Genomic DNA, 21934 nt, shown 5'->3' with positions numbered 1-21934 from the left:
TCCCCGGGGTCACCATCCTCCTCCTCAGCATCACCGTCCTTCCTCCCCGGGGTCCCGTCCTTCCTCCTTGGAGTCACCATCCTCCTCCTCGGGGTCCCCATGCTCCTCTTCAAGGTCCCGTCCTTCGTCCTCGGCGTCACCATCCTCAGCATCACCATCTTCCTCCTTGGGGTCCCGTCCTTCCTCCCCGGGGTCACCATCCTCCTCCTCAGCATCACCGTCCTCATCCTCGCGGTCCTGTCCTTCCTCCCCGGGGTCACCATCCTCCTCCTCGGGGTCCCGTCCTTCCTCCCCGGGGTCACCATCCTCATCCTCAGGGTCACCGTCCTCCTCCTCGGGGTCCTGTCCTTCCTCCTCAGGGTCACCATCCTCCTCCTCAGCATCACCGTCCTTCCTCCCCGGGGTCCCGTCCTTCCTCCCCGGGGTCACCATCCTCCTCCTCAGCATCACCGTCCTTCCTCCCCGGGGTCCCGTCCTTCCTCCCCGGGGTCACCATCCTCCTCCTCGGGGTCCCGTCCTTCCTCCTCGGGGTCCCATCCTTCCTCCCCGGGGTCACCATGCTCCTCCTCGGGGTCCCCATGCTCCTCTTCAAGGTCACGTCCTTCGTCCTCGGCGTCACCATCCTCAGCATCACCATCTTCCTCCTTGGGGTCACCATCCTCATCCTCGCGGTCCTGTCCTTCCTCCTCGGGGTCACCATCCTCCTCCTCGGGGTCCCATCCTTCCTCCTCGGAGTCACCATCCTCATCCTCAGCATCACCGTCCTCCTCCTCGGGGTCCTGTCCTTCCTCCCTGGGGGTCACCATCCTCCTCCTCGGGGTCCCGTCCTTCCTCCCTGGGGGTCACCGTTGTCTTCCTCGGGGTCCTGTCCTTCCTCCTCGGGGTCACCATCCTCCTCCTCGGGGTCCTGTCCTTCCTCCCTGGGGGTCACCGTCGTCTTCCTCGGGGTCCCGTCCTTCCTCCTCGGGGTCCCGTCCTTCCTCCTCGGGGTTGGCCCTATAGGAGCCCCTGGAGACCCCCCCACTGGCCCTATACGACCCCCATAGGCCCCTTGCCCAGCGCCAGGCCCTATACAACCCCCCCAGCTCCCCCCACCGCTCCCTAGGTGGGGCCGGCCCCTATAGACCGCCGCGGGCTCCCTACCCCGTGCTGGACCCTATAGAGCTCCGTACGCGGCACCGGACCCTATAGGGGCCCCGTAGGCTCCCGGGGCTGTTTTTAGCCCTGACATTTGGGGGCGGCCAAATCCTGGGAGGGAAGGGGTGGGTGGGGGGTCTATATGGGGCAGATCTATAGGGGGAGTCTATAGGGGGCCCCGCCAACGCCATGGGGGGGCCGTCCCCCGCCCAGGGCGGCGTTTTACGCCCGAGAAAGGCGTTTTTGGGGGCTTTTTGTGCCCTTCCCGACGGCACCTGGCGCCCCTGGAGACCCCCCAGTGGGGGTCAAGCCTATAGGGGCCCGTGGAGAGGGCTGAACCCTATAGGGGCCCGTGGAGACCCCCCGGGGGGAGGCTGCATGTGGAGGCCGCTATAGGGCAGGAGCTCCTTATAGGGCACAGAGTCCCTATAGGGCAGGGGCTCCCTATAGGGCAGGCACCGCTATAGGGCAGGAGCTCCCTATGGGGCACAGACTCCCTATAGGGCAGGGCCCCTATAGGGCAGGGGCTCCCTATAGGGCACAGACTCCCTATAGGGCAGGAGCTCCCTATAGGGCACAGACTCCCTATAGGGCAGGGGTTCCATATAGGGCAGGGCCCCTATGGGGCAGGGGCTCCCTATATGGCACAGAGTCCCTATAGGGCAGGAGGTCCCTATAGGGCAGGGCCCCTATGGGGCAGGCACCGCTATAGGGCACAGGCTCCCTATGGGGCAGGCACTGCTATAGGGCACAGGCTCCCTATGGGGCAGGGGCTCCCTATGGGGCAGGGGTTCCCTATGGGGCAGGGGCTCCCTATAGGGTCTCCATGGGGGGGGCAGGGCTGGCCGTAGGGTCCCCGCGGAGCTGGGGGGCGGTTCCTGGGGACCCCCTATAGGCCCCTTATAGCCCCTCCCCATAGGCTCCCTATAGGGCCCCCTACAGGCCCCCTATAGGCTGCTTGGGAGGGGGCGGGACCAGGCGCCTCCCCCCTCTCTCCCCCCCCCCGCCGCCGCCGCGAATGGTCTCGCCCCGCCTGCCCGGCCCCGCCCCTCCCTTCCCTCGGCGCGTTCCATCCCGCAGGGAGGGAGGGGGGGGGAGGGAGAAGGCGGAGGCGGTGCCGACCGGGGGGGGGGGGGAACCCGCTTGGCTCCCTCCTCCCCCTCCCCCCGAGCCCGCGCGTGGCGGTGGTACGGTCCGGCGGAAGCTATAAAAAGGCGGCGGGCGGCGGGCGGGGGCGCAGTGCGGGGCAGGGCGGGCGCGGGTGCGCCACGTGTGAGGGGAGGGGGGAGGAAAGGGGGGGAGCAAAGAAAGGGCGCCGGAGCAGCGCGACACCGCCATGGCCTCCAACGGTGAGGGGGGCCGCCGGTACCGGGAAGGGGGGGGATGTCCCTAGCTCGGCGCTCGCCGCCCCGTTTCCTCTTAATTTTACCTACGGGAGCGATAAGCGAGATAGAGATTTTTTTTTTTTAATCGTTATGGGGGGGGGGTGTTGCCCCCCCCACACGCTTTGCGAACCGCGCGGCCCCCAGGGTGGGATTGGGTTTTTTTTTAACGTTTAATCTCCTCATGCGTTGGCGGTGCGCGGGTTTTTTTGCAGCTTGTTGTGGGTGTTTTTTTTTTTTGGGGGGGGGTGATATAACGGGTAGTTCCCCCCCCCCCCCACCGCTTACGGAGCGGCACGGTGGTGCCGCCGGGGGTGTTGCTGGCGGCCCGGATGCGGGAAGCGGTGGCGGTGGGGAGGGAAAAATGAGCATAAGTGACTGAAAGAAGAGGGAAAAGGAAGGTTCTGGAAGGGAGGCGAAGCCTTTGAAGGCGGGGATGGGGGGGGAGGGAGGAGGGAGCCCTTTGGTTCCCGCGGCTGCCGGCCGCCATTTTGTGTGGCGCGGGGGCGGGGCGCCGCTTTTCCAACTGCGCCACTCGCGGGCGCCATTTTGTGCGTGGTGGCGGCGGGAGGGTGGGGGCGACGGCGCATGCGCGGCGGCGGCGGGAGAGGGGGGGACGCGCGGCGGAGCGCGCATGCGCGGCGGGAGAGGGGGCGCGACGCGGCGGCGCATGCGCGGCGGCGGGAGAGGGGGACGCGCGGCGGAGCGCGCATGCGCGGCGGCGGCGGGAGAGGGGGGCGCGACGCGGCGGCGCATGCGCGGCGGCGGGAGGGGGAGCGCGCATGCGCGGCGGTGGCTGCCGCAGTCCGACATCCGGGGACTTAAAAGTGTGTGTGTGTGGGGGGGGGGGGATAATATGAAGGTGCCCGAGGCGGGTAAATACCCGCCGCGGCCTGGGTGAATATTGCTGGGCTTATTGATGGGGGGGGGAATCGCTTCCTCTTGCGGTGTGGGGGAGGGGTAACGGTCCGCTCCCGACAAAGCGGAGAGAAATCAGCGCTTGTTGTCTTTGTTGGTGGGGAAACATCGTTTCTGGCGCTTTCGGGGGGGGGAAGACGGTGGTTTGGGGGCGTTGGTGGAGCTGGGCGCGCTTCGTTTGGTGTTTGGCGCCGTAACCGTAGCGCCCGTAACAAGTGAGGGGCTGGGCTGGGGAATAAACGCCACCTTCCAGGTTAGAGCGTGTCGGGGTGGGCAAACGGACCCCCCCCCCACCCCCAGGCTGGGTGCTTGTGCCCCCGGCTGCGCCCTGGGGGAGAGGGGTCGGCCTTCGTCCCCGCCGCTGGGGTTCTTCTCGGGGCTCCCAGCGTGCGGCTGAAGCCCTGGCTCGGGGGGAGGGTGGGAGCCGCCCCCCCCCCCGGCTCTGCTCGCGGCGGGTCCCCTTCCGGCCTTCCCCAGGGCCGGAGAGGCCTCAGACGCTCCCTGCCCGCCTCCCGAAACGCGGCGATCCCGGCGGGCGGGCGGGCGACGCGTCGCGCGAGCCGTGAGGAAACGGCGGCGACGCGATGGCGTGTCCCTTCCTCTTTCCTCTCGCAGATTACAGCCAGACGGCAACCCAGAGGTACGTCGCAGCTCGGGGCGTTGCGCGCGGGGCGGGGGAACGCGGCCGGGCCGCGGCCGGGCCGCGGCTCCTCCGGCGGCGTTTGCCGCCCCCGCGCTGGGCCTGACGGCGCCTTTCTCCCCTCCCTCGCTGGGCCGCCAGCTACGGGGCGTACCCCACCCCGCCGGGGCAGGGCTACTCGCAGCAGAGCAGCCAGCCCTACGGGCAGCAGAGCTACAGCGGTTACAGCCAGTCCACCGACACCTCGGGCTACGGGCAGAACAGCTACAGCTCCTCCTACGGCCAGACCCAAAGCAGTGAGTGTGGCCGGCGCCTGCCGGCCTTGCGGGGACGGGGCCCCTCCGCCGTGCCCGCAGGAGCTTTCCTTCCTCCTCCTCCTCCTCCTCTCTCCCAGCTGGCTACAGCACCCAGTCGACGCCGCAGGCCTACGGCACGAGCAGCGGCTACGGCGGCAGCCAGTCGTCGCAGACCTCCTACGGGCAGCCCTCCTCCTACCCCAGCTACTCGCAGCCGCCGGCGGCCAGCTCCTCCACCGGCAGGTAGCCGCCGGGCCGCGGGGGTTTCGGGGCGGGGGGCGACCCCCCTCCGAGCCCCTCGGTGACGCTTCCCTTCCCGGCCCGCAGCTACGGCAGCGGCTCGCAGAGCTCCAGCTACGGGCAGCCGCCCAGCAGTGGCTACGGACAGCAGTCGAGCTACAGCAGCCAGCAGCAGAGCTCCTACAGCCAGCAGCCCTCCTACAACCCTCCGCAGAGCTACAGCCAGCAGAACCAGTACAGCGGCGGCGGCGGTGGCGGCGGGGGCAGCGGATGTGAGTGCGGCCGGCGCCCGTCCGCGGGGTGGGGGGGAAAAAAAACCCCCCGAAACCCCCCTTTCTGACCCCGTTCTCCCTCCCCCCGGCAGCCAGCAGCTACGGCCAAGAGCAGTCGTCCATGAGCGGCGGCGGAGGCGGCGGCGGCGGCTACCAGGAGCAGAGCGGCTACGGCGGCGGCCAGCAGGACCGGAGCCGCGGCCGGGGCGGCTACGGCCGAGGCGGCTACGACCGCGGGGGCCGCGGGGGCCGGGGCGGCCGCGGAGGCAACCTGGGGTAGGTGTCGGGGCACGTTCGCCGCGGCGGGGACGGCGGGGCGGGTGGCACGGGCGGAGAAGCCCCTTTCCCGGTGTGCAAGAGAAAACGATGCTCTTTTTAAGTTAAAAAAGAGGCGCGCAGCCCCCCCGCGAGGGGCTCGTTGCCGCGGTGTGCCGGCTCGGAGTAATTGGGTGCCCAAAACGGCCCCCTCCCGGGGAAAGGGAGGGGGACGGGCGTGTCGGTAAGAAAGAGTCTGAGAAACCCCCTCGCAAAACGGGGGCGAAAAGGGGGAAAAGAAAGAAAAAAAACCACAGTGTTTGTGACACCCGAAAGTAAGCGAAAACGGGCAAAGCTGCTCGAAAAAGGTGGATTCAGCCTCTGGTAACGGCTCTGCGGGTCCCGCCCGCGCCCTGGGTTTCGGCACGCTTCGGCGCTAGGGGTTCGCGGAGGCTCCGCGCGAGGCGGAAGCGAGTTGGCTGTGCGGTTCGGTCACGCGCCGAAGGGCGCGAGGAAAGAGGGGGAGAGAGGAGAATTAAAAAAAAAACACCCCAGGAAACTGCCCCCTAAAGCAGCAAAAAACAAAAAGGCCCAGAGCGGTTTGAGGAGGGACGCGCGGCCAGGTGAGTATCGGGGGGCGTGCCGGTTTGTTGATGCTTGTTTGTCTGCTGTTTGCCGCTACTTGTGATCTGTTAACAAACTCTGCGTTTTATGTGCTACAGGTGGGAGAGGCAATGAAACTTTATCAATTCTCCGCCTTCCGCATTTTAGGTTAAGAGTGAGGAAGGGAGAAAAAAAAAAACAAAACAAAAAAATGAGTGTTTAAAAAAAAAAAAGCAAACGGAAAGAGTCGGAAAAGTTTACGCTAGGGAAGCCCCTAGGCGTGAGCGTGCTGAAAAAGCGCAAAAAACATGGGTTTTGTGACCGCTTTCCAAGCCCCCCCCCGTCCCCAAATCCTGTCCCCCCCCCCGTCCCCGAACGGCCTCCGAGGGCAGCCGCCGTTGCCGCCTCCGCTGCGTCCAAGATCTCCGGGAGCTTCCGCCGGCGGACCGAGACCCCGTGGTGTTAGAGCCGGGGGGGGTTCCCGCCCCGGCCCCCAGGCAGAGAGCGGTCAGGGAGGAGGAGGAGCCCCCCCCTCACGCCTTGCTTGGCCCTCGAAAACGAGGCCGCTTAGCGGCAAAACGGTAGCCGTGGAAAAAAAAAAAAAAAGCTTCATTATCTTCTAATTTATCTTCTCAGCGGTGGTGAGCGTGGTGGCTTCAATAAATTCGGTGGTAAGTCCAAAGAGTTCAAAACTTGAACCGAAAAAAAAAAAAAGTGTCTCTATATTTAATGATTTATTTTTTTCTCCAGAAAAAAAACAGTGTCGTTTGTATGCCGGACCGGGTGTTTTTGGTTTTTTGAGTTGAAAAGGGAAAGAGGAAAAAAAAAAAAACAAACACACAAAAAAAAAGCCACCGTTTGTCAGGTTGTGACCTACGGGAGCGACGGTAAAGCCGTGCCGAGGAGCGTTGTGCGGAGGTGGTGTCGAACGTCTCCCTCTCGGGTGTCGCTTTTATGACCAAAAAAAGGGTGAAAAAACCCCCCCAAAAAACCAAACTCTAGCGCAAAAACCCAAAAACCCGCTACGTGGTGAAATGCGTCTGGTTTTGGAACGAGAACGCACGAGCCGGAGGGGGAAAGCGAAACGTTGACGTTGCCTGGTGCTTTTGGGGGTTTTAAAAGCAAAACAAAAAACCCAAACGGAACGGTTTTTCCCCAAACGGTTGCATGTGGTCGGAAAAACGAGAGGTTGGAGAACTTTGGTTACGGGCAGGGGAGGAGAAAAAGGAAAAAAAAAAAAACCCGCCCCGAGCTCGAATTTTGGGTCTTGTGCAAAAAAAAAAAAGTGGACTTTGGTACGGTAACGGTTCCTCCAACGTTTAAAAGAATTGTTTTAAAGAATTGTTAAAAAAGGACGAAGGACGGCGTTTTGCCCCGAGGGCGGGGAAGGCCGGGGCGCGCCGAGCCGGTGTGCGCGTGAACCCGGAGCGGCGCCGGCGCCCGGCCCCATCCCCTCCTTCGGGGACCGGTGTGTTTTTTACTTCCGGAAAGCGGAAAAAAAAAAAAAGGGAGAGTTTAAGAAAAAAACTGGGAAAAAGCCTTTTTTTCTGAATGCTGTGTCGCGGCGGCCGCCGGCCCCCCGCTCAGCCACGCTCTCTTTAATTTTGCATGTGCCGGAAGGACCCCGGGACCAAGGGCCGCGGCATGATCCTGGTAAGAGGCGGCGGCGGGGGGGCGAACGAGCGGGCGGCGCTAACGAGCGGGCGGCGCTAACGAGCTTTCCCCCCCTCCGGGCGCAGGCGAGCAGGACAACTCGGACAACAACACCATCTTCGTGCAGGGCCTGGGCGAGAACGTCACCATCGAGTCGGTGGCCGACTACTTCAAGCAGATCGGCATCATCAAGGCAAGAGCTTGGCGTGTGCTTGGCGTGTGCTTGGCGTGTGCTTGGCGTGTGCGCGCCTCACGCGGCGCCTCTGTCCCCCCCTGCAGACCAACAAGAAGACGGGGCAGCCCATGATCAACCTGTACACGGACCGCGAGACGGGCAAGCTCAAGGGCGAGGCCACCGTCTCCTTCGACGACCCCCCCTCGGCCAAGGCCGCCATCGACTGGTTTGACGGTAGGTGCCGGACGCCTGGGCCCCGGAGAGGCCTCTCCCCTCGAGACCCCAAATCGCCCCCCTTTTTTGACGCCGGTCGCGGTGTTGTTGTTTTTTTTCGCCCCCCTCCCCTCCCCCCGCGCAGGGAAGGAGTTTTCGGGCAACCCCATCAAGGTGTCGTTCGCCACCCGCCGGGCCGACTTCAACCGCGGGGGCGGCGGGGGCCGGGGCGGCCGCGGCCGGGGAGGTAGGAGAGCGCTTGGGGGTCGGGCTGGCTGGGGGGCGTTGGGGGGCGCCCCCCAATCCTGTCCCTCCCCCCCCACCGACCCACCACCTCTCCCCCCCCCCCCCCAGGCCCCATGGGCCGCGGCGGCTTCGGCGGCGGCAGCGGCGGCTCCGGCGGGGGCAACCGGGGCGGCTTCCCCAGCGGCGGCGGGGGCCAGCAGCGGGCCGGCGACTGGAAGTGCCCCAACCCGTGAGTGGGGGGGGGGTTGGGGGGGGGACGTGGGGCGGGGGGGGGACGTGGGGGCGGGGCGTGACCTGCGGTGTCTTCCAGGGCGTGCGAAAACATGAACTTCTCGTGGCGCAACGAGTGCAACCAGTGTAAAGCCCCCAAACCCGACGGCCCCGGCGGGCCCCACATGGGTAAATACCCGGGGGGCGGCCGGGGCGGGACCCACATGGGTAAATACTCGGGGCCTGGGGGGGTGGCGGGGGGGGTCACGCTTGGCCGCAGCCTCACTCTCTCCCCTCCCCCTCCCTCGCCCAGGCGGCGGCGGCGGAGGCTTCGGTGAGGAGCGGCGCGGCGGCCGGGGCGGCTTCGACCGCGGAGGCTTCCGGGGCGGCCGCGGCGGAGACCGGGGCGGCTTCCGCGGAGGCAGAGGCGGAGACCGAGGCGGATTCGGGCCGGGCAAGATGGATTCCAGGTGAGGCAGCTGCTGGGGGGGGCGCGACCCCTGGGCTTTCTGTTGTCAGTAGGTTCCAGAGTGAATGCTGTGTGAGTAAATGCTGGCTGAGATCAGGGCGCGCTCTGGGGGCGGCGGGGGTGCCGGTAACTCTGAGCCCTACGGAGACAGCAGCTTTCCAAGAGGCTTCCGGAGTTGGTGGTTCAGGAACGTCTTGGGTGCTGTGTTATCGGTAGGCTCCAGAGTTAACACTGCAGTGACTAGGCTGCTGGGGCGTTTGGTGCGTGCTCGTGTTGGAGCTGGTGAAGGCAGCCCGGCGAGTCCCTGGTAGCTCTGGCCCCTATAGGTGCTGTGGGGTTGGGCTCTGTAATTGTGGATCCTACCGGTAACGCTTGGCCTTGGGACTGTTAACTCTGAAGCCTACTGAAAGGTGCAGCCAGCACTGCTGCCTCTAAACAGGCTTCTAAGGGGTCCTGCTGCTTGTGGGAGCTGCTAACAGACTGCAGCGCTTGGGCGTTCCCTTGGAAACCACGTGCTGCTGCTGCTGCTATCAGTGGGCTCCAGAGTTAACGCTGCGCCGTAAGCCCCTGTTGCAGGCAGTTGCGGTGTTCAGGCTTTTAGTTTTGGAACCCGCCGCTGGCAGCGGGGCTTTGGGGCCCTGTTTGCCCTGGGGGCTGCAGGTGGGGCGGATAACGCGGTACTAGTGGTGGGAGGGTTGTCGGTAGGCGCCAGAGTCAACACTGTTCCTTCCTCAGGGCTGTTTGCTCTGAGAGGCGTCAGCGGTGGGGAAGGGCTTTCAGCTCATGCGCCCTGTGGGGGTGCTGCTGCTGTTGGCAGTAGGCTCCAGAGTTAACACGGTTCCTTCCTTCCGCAGCGGAAGTTGAGGCCGTCAGGCTGTGTTTACTCTTGAGCCTAATGGTGGCAGTAAGGCTGTGAGGCACCTACAGCCCCTGCAGGCTTGAGCCTGTTAACTCTGAAACCCGCTGCAGGCGCTGTTTACTCTGAAGCCTAGTGCTGAGGGGGTTGGGGGGGGAAGAGGACAGTGTTGTCCTGAACCTCCCTCGCAGCTGGGGCTGTTAACTCTGAAGCCTACTGGGAATCGCTGATGCTGGGGCTGTTAACATTGCACCCTACTGATGGTCAGAGTTAAGAGCTGGTTTGCAGGGGTGGTTAACTGTTAACTCTGGGTCCTACTGAGGGTCGGTGGGAAAAGCTGGGCCCTGGGGGTGGGTGCTGTTAACTCTGGACCCTACTGAGGGTCAGTGGGAAAAGCTGGGCTCTAGTGGGTGCTGTTAACTCTGGATCCTACTGAGGGTCGGTGGGAAAGCTGGGCTCTAGTGGGTGCTGTTAACTCTGGATCCTACTGAGGGTCGGTGGGAAAAGCTGGGCCTTGGGTGCTGTTAACTCTGGATCCTACTGAGGGTCGGTGGGAAAAGCTGGGCCTTGGTGCTGTTAACTCTGGGTCCTACTGAGGGTCGGGAAAAGCTGGGCCTTGGTGGGTGCTGTTAACTCTGGGTCCTACTGAGGGTCGGTGGGAAAAGCTGGGCCTTGGTGCTGTTAACTCTGGGTCCTACTGAGGGTCAGTGGGGAAAGCTGGGCCTTGGTGGGTGCTGTTAACTCTGGACTCTACTGAGGGTCGGTGGGGAAAGCTGGGCCCTGGGGGTGGGTGCTGTTAACTCTGGATCCTACTGAGGGTCGGTGGGGAAAGCTGGGCCCTGGGGGTGGGTGCTGTTAACTCTGGACCCTACTGAGGGTCAGGGGTGAATACTGGGCCCTGGGGGTGGGTGCTGTTAACTCTGGACCCTACTGAGGGTCAGGGGTGAATACTGGGCCCTGGGGGTGGGTGCTGTTAACTCTGAGCCCTACCGATGGCCGCCGCTAACGCGCCGCTCTCTCCGCAGGGGCGACCACCGGCAGGACCGCCGCGAGAGGCCCTACTGAGCGTGTACAGCCGCCCCGCCCGCCCCCTTTCTACTCTTTTTTATTTTGTATGTCCGGCTCTGTGCTGTAAAGCCCCGCCCCCTGCCCCGCCCCCGTGAGACTTTGTACGCCCCCGATTTTAACTGTTCCTGCCCCTTTTCTCCCCACCCCCCCCCACCCTCCATTAAAGCGTTGGGGGGGACGAAGCTGCTGGTGCCCTGTGCTCCTTGCCCTCATTAGGCTCCAGAGTGAACGCGGCTGCAGGTTGGTGCTGGGGGGGGGGGGAGTGACACAGCTCTACCTTCCTGCTCCCTTAATGAGGCGCTTCCTGCCCTGGAGCTCGTTAAGGTGCTCGTTAACCCCCCTGGGTGCTCGTTAACCCCCTCGTTAGGCCCTGACGTGGCTGCGGGCGGGGCAGGGAGCGCCTGGGCCCCTTCCGGCTCTGCTGACGTGGCAGGAAGTGGGGGGGGGGGGCAGGTGCTATAGGGGCACCCTATGGACCGGGGGGGGGGGGGGGTCGCAGTGGGAGCCTGTGGGAGAGGGAGCGGGTGGAGCAGGGCCCTATAGGACAGGGAGGAGCCTATAGAGGGTCCCTATAGGGCGCTCTGCTGCTCTATAGGGGTCGGGGAGGCTCCTATAGAAGAGCAGGGGGCCCTGTAGGTGTTGGGGGGGCTCCTAGAGCAGCAGAGGGTGCTCTATAGGTGATGGGGGGCTCCTCTAGGGCCCTCTGCTGCTCTATAGGGGTCGGGGAGGTTCCTATAGAAGAGCAGGGGGCCCTGTAGGTGTTGGGGGGGCTCCTAGAGCAGCAGAGGGTGCTCTATAGGTGATGGGGGGCTCCTCTAGGGCCCTCTGCTGCTCTATAGGGGTCGGGGAGGTTCCTATAGGGCCCTTTGATCTGTAAGTGTCTGCGGAGCTCCTATAGGGCCTTCTCTATAGGTGTCTGGGGGGTCCTATAAGGTCCTCTCCTGCCCTATAGGCACCTGAGGGGGCTCCTATAGGGCTCTGTCTTGCTCCAGAAGGGTCTGGGTGGGCTCCTATAGGGCCCTCTGCTGCCCTAGAGGGGTCGGGGGGGGGGCTCCTATAGGGCCCTCTCCTTTATAGGCATCAAGGGGGGGCTCCTATAGGGCCCTGGAACTGCGGCAGTGGATCCAAGCAGCGGGCTGGGCTCTTGGGGAGCTTTGGGGGTGGCCCTATAGGGGGATAAGGAACCCTATAGGGGGCTCCTATAGGGCACCCCGGGGAGAGGGGGGGGGCTCCTGCAGCGCTCAGCCCTTTCGCGGTGGGGGGTGCTGTGGGGGGGGGGGGGGCGCCGGGAAGGAAGCTCCCTATAGGGGCTTCCTGCCGCTGAGCCGGGAGCCTATAGCGAAGCCGGGAGTGGGGCGGGGGGGGGCTGCGCCAAGGGCGCCTATAGCCTCGGGGGCGGGGCCAGGGCGGAGGGGGCGTGGCCGGGCGGGCGGCAGGTGCGCGGTGGGCGGGGCCGGGCGCTGGCAGGCGATTGGGCGGGGGGAAGCGGCCGGTGCGCGGAGAGGAGGGGGCGTGGCCGGGGGCGGGGGGCGTGGCCGGGGGCGGAGGGGGCGTGGCCAGCGGCAGGTGCCCCGGGCCGGGGCGGGCGGCGGCGGCGGCGGCCAGAGCGAGGGCGCCATGAGGCGGCGGGAGCCGCGGCCGGGGTCGGGGTCGGGGTCGGGGTCGGGGCTCCGGCTGCTGCTGCTGCTGCTCCTTGTGCTGCTGTCGGACCGCGGTGAGCCGGGCGGGGGGTATTGGGGGCTGGGGGGGTTGTGAGGGGGGTTGTAGGGGGCTGTGAGGGGGTTGTAGGGGGCTGGGGGGGTCTGTGAGGGGGTTGTAGGGGGCTGTGAGGGGGTTGTAGGGGGCTGTGAGGGGGTTGTAGGGGGCTGGGGGGGTCTGTGAGGGGGTTATAGGGGGCTGTGAGGGGGTTGTAGGGGGCTGGGGGGGTATTGGGCGTTGTAGAGGGTTGTGAGGGGGCTGAGGAGGTTGTGAGGGGGCTGTGAGGGGTCGGGGGGGTTGTAGGGGGCTGTGAGGGGGGTTGTGAGGGGGGTTGTAGGGGGCTGTGAGGGGGCTGAGGGGGTTGTGAGGGGGGTTGTAGGGGGCTGTGAGGGGTCGGGGGGGTTGTAGGGGGCTGTGAGGGGGTTTGTAGGGGGCTGTGAGGGGTTGGGGGGTTGTAGGGGGCTGTGAGGGGTCGGGGGGGTTGTAGGGGGCTGTGAGGGGGTTTGTAGGGGGCTGTGAGGGGTTGGGGGGTTGTAGGGGGCTGTGAGGGGTCGGGGGGTTGTAGGGGGCTGTGAGGGGGTTATAGGGGGTTGTAGGGGGCTGTGAGGGGGTTGTAGGGGGCTGGGGAGGTCTGTGAGGGGGTTATAGGGGGCTGTGAGGGGGTTGTAGGGGGCTGGGGGGGTATTGGGCGTTGTAGAGGGTTGTGAGGGGGCTGAGGAGGTTGTGAGGGGGCTGTGAGGGGTCGGGGGGGTTGTAGGGGGCTGTGAGGGGGGTTGTGAGGGGGGTTGTAGGGGGCTGTGAGGGGGCTGAGGGGGTTGTGAGGGGGGTTGTAGGGGGCTGTGAGGGGTCGGGGGGGTTGTAGGGGGCTGTGAGGGGGTTTGTAGGGGGCTGTGAGGGGTTGGGGGGTTGTAGGGGGCTGTGAGGGGTCGGGGGGGTTGTAGGGGGCTGTGAGGGGGTTTGTAGGGGGCTGTGAGGGGTCGGGAGGTTGTAGGGGGCTATGAGGGGGCTGAGGAGGTTGTGAGGGGGGTTGTAGGGGGCTGTGAGGGGGTTATAGGGGGTTATAGGGGGCTGTGAGGGGGTTGCAGGAGGGTTGTAGGGGGCTGGGGGGGCTGTGAAGGGGGCCATAGGGGGTTATTAGGGGGCTGTGAGGGGACGGGGGCTGTATGGGGGGGCTGGGGGGGTTGTAGGGGGCTGGGAGGGGACAAGGGGACTCTGGGGGGGGTGTGAGGGGGCGGGGGGGTTACGGGGGGGCGAAGGGGGCTCTAGGGAGCTGGGGGGGGCTATAGGGCCTATAGGGGGGCTCTAGGGCCTATAGGGGGGCTGCGGGGGGGGCTACGAGGGGACATAGGGGGTGGGGGGCAGCGGGATGGACTTGTGGGTGGCCGTTAGGGGCTGGGGGGGGGACGCGGGGGGGCTGGGACACCTGGGGCCACGGTGTGTGTGTGTGGGGGGGGGGGGGGTTGCGTGTCCGGCTACACGCGTGTGCGGGAACATCCGTGTTGTGGCGGCCGGCGGCCGCATTCTTCGGGGCAGGTTTTTCCAGCTCCGATATCCCTGCTGCGGGGGGGGGGGGGGACACCCGGACGCCTGGGCCCTTCCTGCAGCCGGCAGGCTGCCAGCCCGGACGCCTGGGCCCTTTGCGGTGATAATGGGGGGGGGATGGGGGGGTGGGGGGGGGATAAACGCTCTCGGCCGGGTGGGCTGAGACCTGGCGCGCTCGGCTCACGCGCTGACGGCTCCCTCTCCCCTTCCCTCCCTCCCTCCCTCGCCCTCCCCGGACGCCTGGGCCCTTCCCGGATGCCCCCTCACTCCTCGGACACCTGGGCCCACTCGTCCCCCGGACGCCTGGGCCCCCCGGACGCCTGGGCCCGCTCGCTCCCCGGACGCCTGGGCCCCCCCCGGACACCTGGGCTCCCCGACCTCCCCGGATGCCTGGGCCCCTCCCGGACACCTGGGCTCCCTGACCTCCCCGGATGCCTGGGCCCGCTCGCTCTCCGGACGTCTGGGCTCTCCCCGGATGCCTGGGCCCCCCCGGACACCTGGGCCCGCTCGCTCACCCCCCCGGACGCCTGGGCTCACTCACTCCCCGGACGCCTGGGCCCTCCCCGGACGCCTGGGCCCCCCGGACGCCTGGGCCCACTCACTGCCTGGACACCTGCTCGCCCCCCGGACACCTGGGCCCTTCCTGGACACCGGGGCTCTCCGGACGCCTGGGCTCACTCGCTCCCCGGACGCCTGGGCCCTCCCCGGACGCCTGGGCTCACTCACCCCCCGGACGCCTGGGCCCTCCCCGGACGCCTGGGCCCCCCGGACGCCTGGGCTCACTCGCTGCCCGGACGCCTGGGCCCCCCCGGACACCTGGGCCCCCCCGTTTCGACGCCCGCAGCTCACAGCGAGGAGGCGGCGGACGAGGAATCAGGTAAAAAGCGGGATTTTGGTGGTGGTGGTGGGGGGGGGGCAGTAAAAAAAAAAACCCGCAGGACCCGGACGCCTGGGCCCCCCCCCCCCTCTCCCGGCAAGCCCGGACGCCTGGGCCCCGCCGGAGGGCGGGGGTCGCTGACGGCCGGGTGCCGGCAGCGCCCTGCGGGACGCCGGTGACGAGCCGCATCGTGGGGGGGACGGGGGCGCGGGCCGGGCAGTGGCCCTGGCAGGCCAGCGTCGCCTTCGAGGGGCACCACGTCTGCGGCGGCTCCCTGGTGGCCCCGGCCTGGGTGCTCAGCGCCGCCCACTGCTTCCCGCCGTGAGTACTGGGGGCGCGGGGGGCGTCCGGGGGGGGGGCCCAGGCGTCCGGGAGGGGCCCAGGTGTCCGGGAGGGGCCCAGGTGTCCGGGAGCGGGGAGGGGGGGCCCAGGCGTCCGGGAGGGACCCAGGTGTCCGGGAGGGGCCCAGGTGTCCGGGAGCGGGGAGGGGGGGCCCAGGCGTCCGGGAGGGGCCCAGGTGTCTGGGAGCGGGGAGGGGGGGCCCAGGCGTCCGGGAGGGACCCAGGCGTCCGGGAGGGGCCCAGGTGTCCGGGAGCGGGGAGGGGGGGCCCAGGTGTCCGGGAGGGGCCCAGGTGTCCGGGAGCGGGGAGGGGGGGCCCAGGCGTCCGGGAGGGGCCCAGGTGTCCGGGAGACAGGGAGGGGGCCCAGGCGTCTGGGAGGGGCCCAGGCGTCCGGGAGTGGGGGGGGGTCCAGGCGTCCGGGAGACGGGGGGGGGCCCAGGCATCCGGGGGGGAGCCCAGGCATCCGGGAGTGGGGGGGGGGTCCAGGCGTCCGGGAGACAGGGGGGGGGCCCAGGTGTCCGGGGGCGGCCCAGGTATCCGGGAGACGGGGGGGCCCAGGCGTCCGGGAGGGGCCCAGGCGTCCGGGAGCGGGGGGGGGCCCAGGCGTCCAGGAGCGGGGGGGGGGGGCCCAGGTGTCCGGGAGGGGCCCAGGTGTCCGGGAGCGGGGGGGGGGGCCCAGGCGTGCAGGAGCGGGGGGGGGGGGCCCAGGCGTCCGGGAGGGGCCCAGGCGTCCGGGAGCGGGGGGGGGGGCCCCAGGTGTCTGGGAGCAGGAGGGGCCCAGGTGTCCGGGTGCCCCCGGAGTGGGAGGGGCCCAGGTGTCCAGGAGGGGCCCAGGTGCCCCCAGAGTGGGAGGGGCCCAGGTGTCCGGGAGCGGGAGGGACCCAGGCGTCCGGGCGCCGGGAGGGGAAGGGCAAAGGGGCCCCGGCGTCCGGGCGGGCGCCCGCTGCAGCCGCTGCCCGGCGCGCAGGGAGAACCCGCTGGCCGAGTACCGGGTGACGCTGGGGGTGCTGCAGCTGCTCAACCCGCCGGCCGAGGCCCAGGTGCGGCGGGTGGCGGAGGTCATCCGGCACCCGGCGTACCGCGACGCCGGCGGTGGTGACGGTGACGTCGCCGGGGACCTGGCGCTGGTCCGCCTGTCCCCCCCCGCCACCCTCTCGCGCCTGGTGCACCCCATCTGCCTGCCCGCCGCCTCCGCCCGCTTCCCGCCCGGCACCAACTGCACCGTCACCGGCTGGGGACACGTCCGCACCGCCGGTGAGTACCGCCGCCCGGCTGTCACCCGCCGCCGCGTTGGGGGGGGGGTGTCGCCTCGGCGCTGTCACCCATTGGGGTGTTTGGGGGCGTCACCTCAGTGCTGTCACCTATCGGGGAGGTGTCAGGGTGTTTGGTGGGTGTCACCTCGGCGCTGTCACCCGTTGGGGTGTTTGGGGGGCGTCACCTCAGTGCTGTCACCTATCGGGGAGGTGTCAGGGTATTTGGTGGGTGTCACCTCGGCGCTGTCACCCGTTGGGGTGTTTGGGGGCGTCACCTCAGTGCTGTCACCTATCGGGGAGGTGTCAGGGTGTTTGGTGGGTGTCACCTCGGCGCTGTCACCCGTTGGGCTGTTTGGGGGCGTCACCTCAGTGCTGTCACCTATCGGGGAGGTGTCAGGGTGTTTGGTGGGTGTCACCTCGGCGCTGTCACCCATCGGGGAGGAGCATCGGGGTGTTTGGGGGCGTCACCTCAGCACTATCACCTGTCAGGGAGGTGTCGGGCTGTTCGGGGGTGTCACCTCCATGCTGTCACCCATCAGGGAGGGGCGTCAGGCTGTTTGGGGGGTGTCACCTCGGTGCTGTCACCTGTCAGGGAGGTGTTGGGCTGTTTGGGGGTGTCACTTCAGCGCCGTCACTCGTCGGGGAGGGGTGTTGGGGTGTTTGGGGGTGTCACCTTGGCACTGTCATCCATCGGGGATGTCGAGGTGTTTGGAGGCGTCACCTCGGCACTGTCACCTGTCAGGGAGGTGTTGGGCTGTTTGGGGGTGTCGCCTCAGCACCGTCACCCATCAGGGAGGTGTCAGCACGTGTCAGACTGTTTGGGGGTGTCACTTCAGTGCTGTCACCCATCGGGGAGGGGCATCAGGGTGTTTGGGGGCGTCACCTCGGTGCTGTCACCCATCGGGGGGGCGTCAGCATGCATCTGGGTGTTTGGGGATTGCCCGGGTGTCAACTTGTTGCTGGTGGACGCTGGTGCTCCTGGTGACAAACACCTGTATGTGCTGGGGTGTTTGAGGGGGTGACATGGGTGTTACCCCGTCGCTGTCACCCAGCGGGGACCTCAATGCTCCTGGTGATGAACACCTGCAGCTGTTGGGGTGACACAGGTGTCACCTTGTCACTGTTACCTGTCAGGGTGACACCAGCGCTCCTGGTGACAAACACCTGTGAGTGCCAGGTGTTTGGGGGTGACACGATGTCACCCCCATTGCTGTCACCCATCAGGGGACATCAGTGCTCCTGGTGAGGGACCCCCGCAGGCGCTGGGGTGTTTGGTGGAGGGGTGACACAGGTGTCACCCATCAGGGGCATCAGTGCTCCCGGTGACAAACCCCCGCAGGTGATGGGGTGTTTTGGGATGACACGGGTGACATCGCGGGACAGTGGCGGTGACAGTGATGCCGCGTGTCCCCGCAGGCGGTGGGGTGTTTGGTGGGGGTGACACAGGTGTCACCCGTCAGGGGACATCAGTGCTCCTGGTGAGGAACCTCGTAGGCGGTGGGGCGTTCGGGGGTGATGCGGGTGACGCCGCGGGGTGGTGACAGTGACGGTGATGCCGCCTGTCCCCGCAGGCAGTGGGGCGTTGGGGGGTGATGCGGGTGAGGCCGCGGTGACGGTGACGGTGATGCCGCCTGTCCCCGCAGGCAGTGGGGCGTTCGGGGGTGATGTGGGTGAGGCCGCGGTGACGGTGACGCCGCCTGTCCCCGCAGGCGGTGGGGCATTCGGGGGTGATGCGGGTGACGCCGTGGTGACGGTGACGCCGCCTGTCCCCGCAGGCGGTGGGGCATTCGGGGGTGATGCGGGTGACGCCGTGGTGACGGTGACGCCGCCTGTCCCCGCAGGCGGTGGGGCATTCAGGGGTGATGTGGGTGACACCGCGGTGACGGTGTCGCAGTGTGTCCCCGCAGGCGGTGGGGCGTTGGGGGGTGATGCGGGTGACGGTGACGGTGACGCCGCCTGTCCCCGCAGGCGGTGGGGCGTTGGGGGGTGATGCGGGTGACGGTGACGGTGAGGGTGACGCCGCCTGTCCCCGCAGGCGCCCTGCCGGCCCCGCAGACCCTGCAGCAGCTGGAGGTGCCGCTCATCGGGCGCCGGCGCTGCCGCTGCCTCTACGGGCGCCCGGCCGGGGGGGGCGGGGGGGGGGGCGACCACCGACCTGCCGGCCCCCGACACCCTCTGCGCCGGCTTCGCCCAGGGCCGCCGCGACGCCTGCCAGGTGAGACCCCCCCGCCTCCCCCCCCGCGTCCCCCCCCCGGTGCCCCCCCCACGTCCCCCCCCCGGTGCCCCCCCCTCGACCCCCCCCGGTGCCCCCCTCGACCCCCCCACCCACCTCCCCCCAATGTCCCCCACCTCCCCCTGCTGCCCCGGTGCCCCCCACGTCCCCCCCCCGGTGCCCCCCTCGACCCCCCCGGTGCCCCCCCTCGACCCCCCCACCCACCTCCCCCCAATGTCCCCCCACCTCCCCCTGCTGCCCCGGTGCCCCCCACGTCCCCCCGCCGGTGCCCCCCTCGACCCCCCCACTCACGTCCCCCCAATGTCCCCCCCCGCGTCCCCCCGCCGCCCCGGTGCCCCCCCTCGACCTCCCCCCCACGTCCCCCCCATCTCCCCCCGCTGCCCCGGTGCCCCCCCCCTCATCCAAGTGCCCCCCCCCGCCCCGGTGCCCCCAATATCCCCCCCACGTCCCCCCCCCGGTGCCCCCCTCGACCCCCCACCCACGTCCCCCCCACCCACCTCCCCCCGCTGCCCCGGTGCCCCCCCCTCATCCAAATGCCCCCCCTGCCCCGGTGCCCCCAATATCCCCCCCCCGTCCCCCCACCACCCCGGTGCCCCCCACGCCTCCCCCACATCCCCCCATGTCCCCCCACCACCCCACATCCCCCCCACGTCCCCCGTCCCCCCCCCAGTCCCTCCCACATCCCCCCACGTCCCCCCCCACCCCGATGCCCCCCACGTCCCCCCACCACCCCAGTCCCCCCCACCCCGGTCCCCCCCACATCCCCCCACATCCCACCACCCCGGTGTCCCCCCCCCCACCCCGGTCCCCCCCACGTCCCCCCACGTCCGCCCACCACCCCGGTGCCCCCCCCCACGTCCCCCCCCCACCCCGGTGCCCCCCCACGTCCCCCCCCACCCCAGTGCCCCCCACGTCCCCCCATGTCCCCCACCACCCTGGTCCCCCCCACGTCCCCCCCCCACGTCCCCCCACGTCCCCCCCCCCACCCCGGTGCCCCCCCCACCCCGGTGCCCCCCACATCTGCCCACATCCCAGCACCCCAGTGCCCCCCACGTCCCCCCACCACCCCGGTGTCCGCCCCCCAGCACCCCGGTGCCCCCCACATCCCCCCACCACGGCGGTGTGTCCCCCCCCCCGCAGGGCGACTCCGGGGGGCCGCTCTCGTGCCGGGTGGGCAGCGCCTGGTTCCTGGCCGGGGTGGTGAGCTGGGGCGAAGCCTGCGGGCGCCCGGGCCGGCCCGGCGTCTACACGCGGGCGGCCGCCCACGCCGCCTGGCTCGCCGCCGCCGCCCCCGGCCTGGCCCTGCGCCCGCTGCCGCCCGGCGCCCCGCGCCCCGACGCCGGCCACGACGACGGCCGCCCCTGCGGCGACGGGGACGGGGACGACGACGGGGACGACGGCGCTGCCACCGCCCACCCGGCCTGGCCCCGGCCCCTGCCGCCCGCCGCCGCCGCCGCCGCCGCCGCCCGCCTCCGGCCCGGCGCCCTCCCGCTCCCGCTCGGCCTCCTGCTCGGCCTCCTGCTCGGCCTGCGCCGCCTCTGAGCGCCCGCAGCCCGGAACGGAGCCCGGAGCCCGGAACGGAGCCCGGAGCCCGGAACGGAGCCCGGAGCCCGGAACGGAGCCCACAGCCCGGAACGGAGCCCGGAGCCCGGAACGGAGCCCGGAGCCCAGAACGGAGCCTGCAGCCCGGAACGGAGCCCGGAACGGAGCCCAGAGCCCGGAACGGAGCCCGGAACGGAGCCCGGAGCCCGGAACGGAGCCCGCAGCCCGGAACGGTGCCCGCAGCCCGGAACGGTGCCCGCAGCCCGGAACGGAGCCCAGAATGGAGCCCGGAACAGAGCCTGGAGCCTGGAACGGAGCCCGGAATGGAGCCCGGAGCCCGGAACGGAGCCCGGAGCCCGGAACGGAGCCCGGAACGGTGCCCGGAACGGTGCCCGCAGCCCGGAACGGTGCCTGCAGCCCGGAACGGAGCCCGGAACGGAGCCCGGAGCCCAGAGCCCGGAACGGAGCCCGGAGCCTGGAACGGAGCCCGAAACGGAGCCCGGAGCCCAGAGCCCGGAACGGAGCCCGGAGCCCAGAACGGAGCCCGGAACGGAGCCTGGAGCCCGGAGCCCGGAACGGAGCCCGGAACCCGGAACGGAGCCTGGAGCCCAGGAGCCCGGAACGGAGCCCGGAACGGAGCCCAGAGCCCAGAACCCGGAATGGAGCCTGGAGCCCGGAGCCCAGAACGGAGCCCGGAACAGAGCCTGGAGCCCGGAGCCCAGAGCGGTGCCCGGAGCCCGGAACGGAGCCTGGAACAGAGCCCAGTGCCCAGAACGGAGCCCAGAACAGCTCCTGGTGCCCAGAATGGAGCCTGGTGCCCAAAACAGCACCCAGAACGGAGCCCAGAACAGCGCCTGGTGCCCGGAATGGTGCCCGGAACAGCTCCTGGCACCCAGAACAGCTCCTGGCACCCAGAACGGCTCCCGGTACCATCTCCTAGCAGTCAGTACCATCTCTCGGCGCCCAGAACGGCTCCTGGCACCCGGAACAGCTCCTGGTACCAGCTCCCAGCACCCAGAACGGCTCCTGGTATCAGCCCTGGGCCCCAGGGTAGTTCCCAACAGTTCCCAGTACAGGCGCTGGCACCCGGAAGAGCGCCCAGTACTGGCGCTGGGCACCCACGTGGGCTCCAAGGACCCACAACAGCTCCCGGTACCGGCTCCGGGCACCCAGGACGGCTCCAGGCGCTCAAAACGGCTCCCAGTACCGGTTCCAGACACCCAGGGTAACTGTAGGCACCGAAAATGGTTGTGTGAACACCTAGAACGGCTCCCAGCACCCAGGGCGGCTCCCAGCACCGGTTCCAGACACCCAGGGCGACTGTAGGCACCGAAAATGGTTGTGTGAACACCTAGAACGGCTCCCAGCACCCAGGGCGGCACCTAGTACCGGTTCCAGACACCCAGGGCGACTCCAGGTGCCCAAAACAGCTCTGGGCACCCGAAACGGTGGCAAGAGCACCCAGAACGGCTCTGGGCAGCCAGGGTGGCACCTAGTACCGGTTCCGGACACCTGGAACGGTTCCGGGTATCCACACGGCTCCGGGAATCTGCTAGAGCGCCATGAACACCCAAAAGGCTTCCGTGAGCGTCCGAAAACAGTTCCGGGCACCCAAAAAACGGTTCCAGGCACCCAAAGCGGCTCCGCGAGCACCCAAAAACCAGTTCCGGGCACCCAACCTGGCTCCGGTGCGCAAATAAAAGCAGGAAATCACCCCGATTCCAGCCTTTATCGACCCCCCGCGTGGGGGCGGGGGGCTGGGGGGGGGGGCCGCCTCCCCCCTCGACCCCGCCACGGGGCCACGACCCCCCCCCC

At 68.8% G+C, this 21934-nt stretch overlaps 2 protein-coding genes across 5 annotated transcripts; both read left to right on the top strand.

The window, feature by feature from the left end:
* The first annotated feature begins 2357 nt into the window (after positions 1 to 2357).
* Positions 2358 to 10815, top strand: FUS (FUS RNA binding protein). Of its 4 annotated transcripts, none has more exons than XM_068923226.1 (15): positions 2358 to 2486; positions 4053 to 4077; positions 4219 to 4373; positions 4472 to 4616; positions 4701 to 4885; positions 4978 to 5161; positions 6380 to 6414; positions 7364 to 7396; positions 7483 to 7589; positions 7676 to 7805; positions 7930 to 8031; positions 8139 to 8259; positions 8341 to 8429; positions 8554 to 8710; positions 10591 to 10815. In XM_068923226.1, exons 1-15 carry the CDS (start codon positions 2474 to 2476, stop codon positions 10628 to 10630), a joined length of 1521 nt encoding a protein of 506 aa, XP_068779327.1. In that variant the 5' UTR covers positions 2358 to 2473; the 3' UTR covers positions 10631 to 10815. The 4 variants fall into 4 exon arrangements, with proteins under 4 accessions (XP_068779327.1, XP_068779326.1, XP_068779329.1 ...); XM_068923225.1 differs by having other exon boundaries at positions 8341 to 8468; XM_068923228.1 differs by lacking the exon at positions 7930 to 8031.
* PRSS8 (serine protease 8) lies at positions 10680 to 21832 on the top strand. Its single transcript, XM_068923131.1, is given in 8 exon segments — positions 10680 to 10696; positions 10800 to 10873; positions 14718 to 14750; positions 14909 to 15071; positions 16059 to 16345; positions 18380 to 18509; positions 18511 to 18559; positions 19718 to 21832. Coding segments are annotated over 8 exon segments (1155 nt in total). The 3' UTR covers positions 20120 to 21832.
* Positions 21833 to 21934: the final 102 nt, after the last annotated feature.

Source organism: Struthio camelus, chromosome 32, assembly GCF_040807025.1.
Source record: "Struthio camelus isolate bStrCam1 chromosome 32, bStrCam1.hap1, whole genome shotgun sequence".
Classification (NCBI taxonomy): domain Eukaryota; kingdom Metazoa; phylum Chordata; class Aves; order Struthioniformes; family Struthionidae; genus Struthio; species Struthio camelus.
The sequence above is the reverse complement of the archived record's forward strand: the minus strand, read 5'-3'. Positions and strand labels throughout refer to the sequence as shown.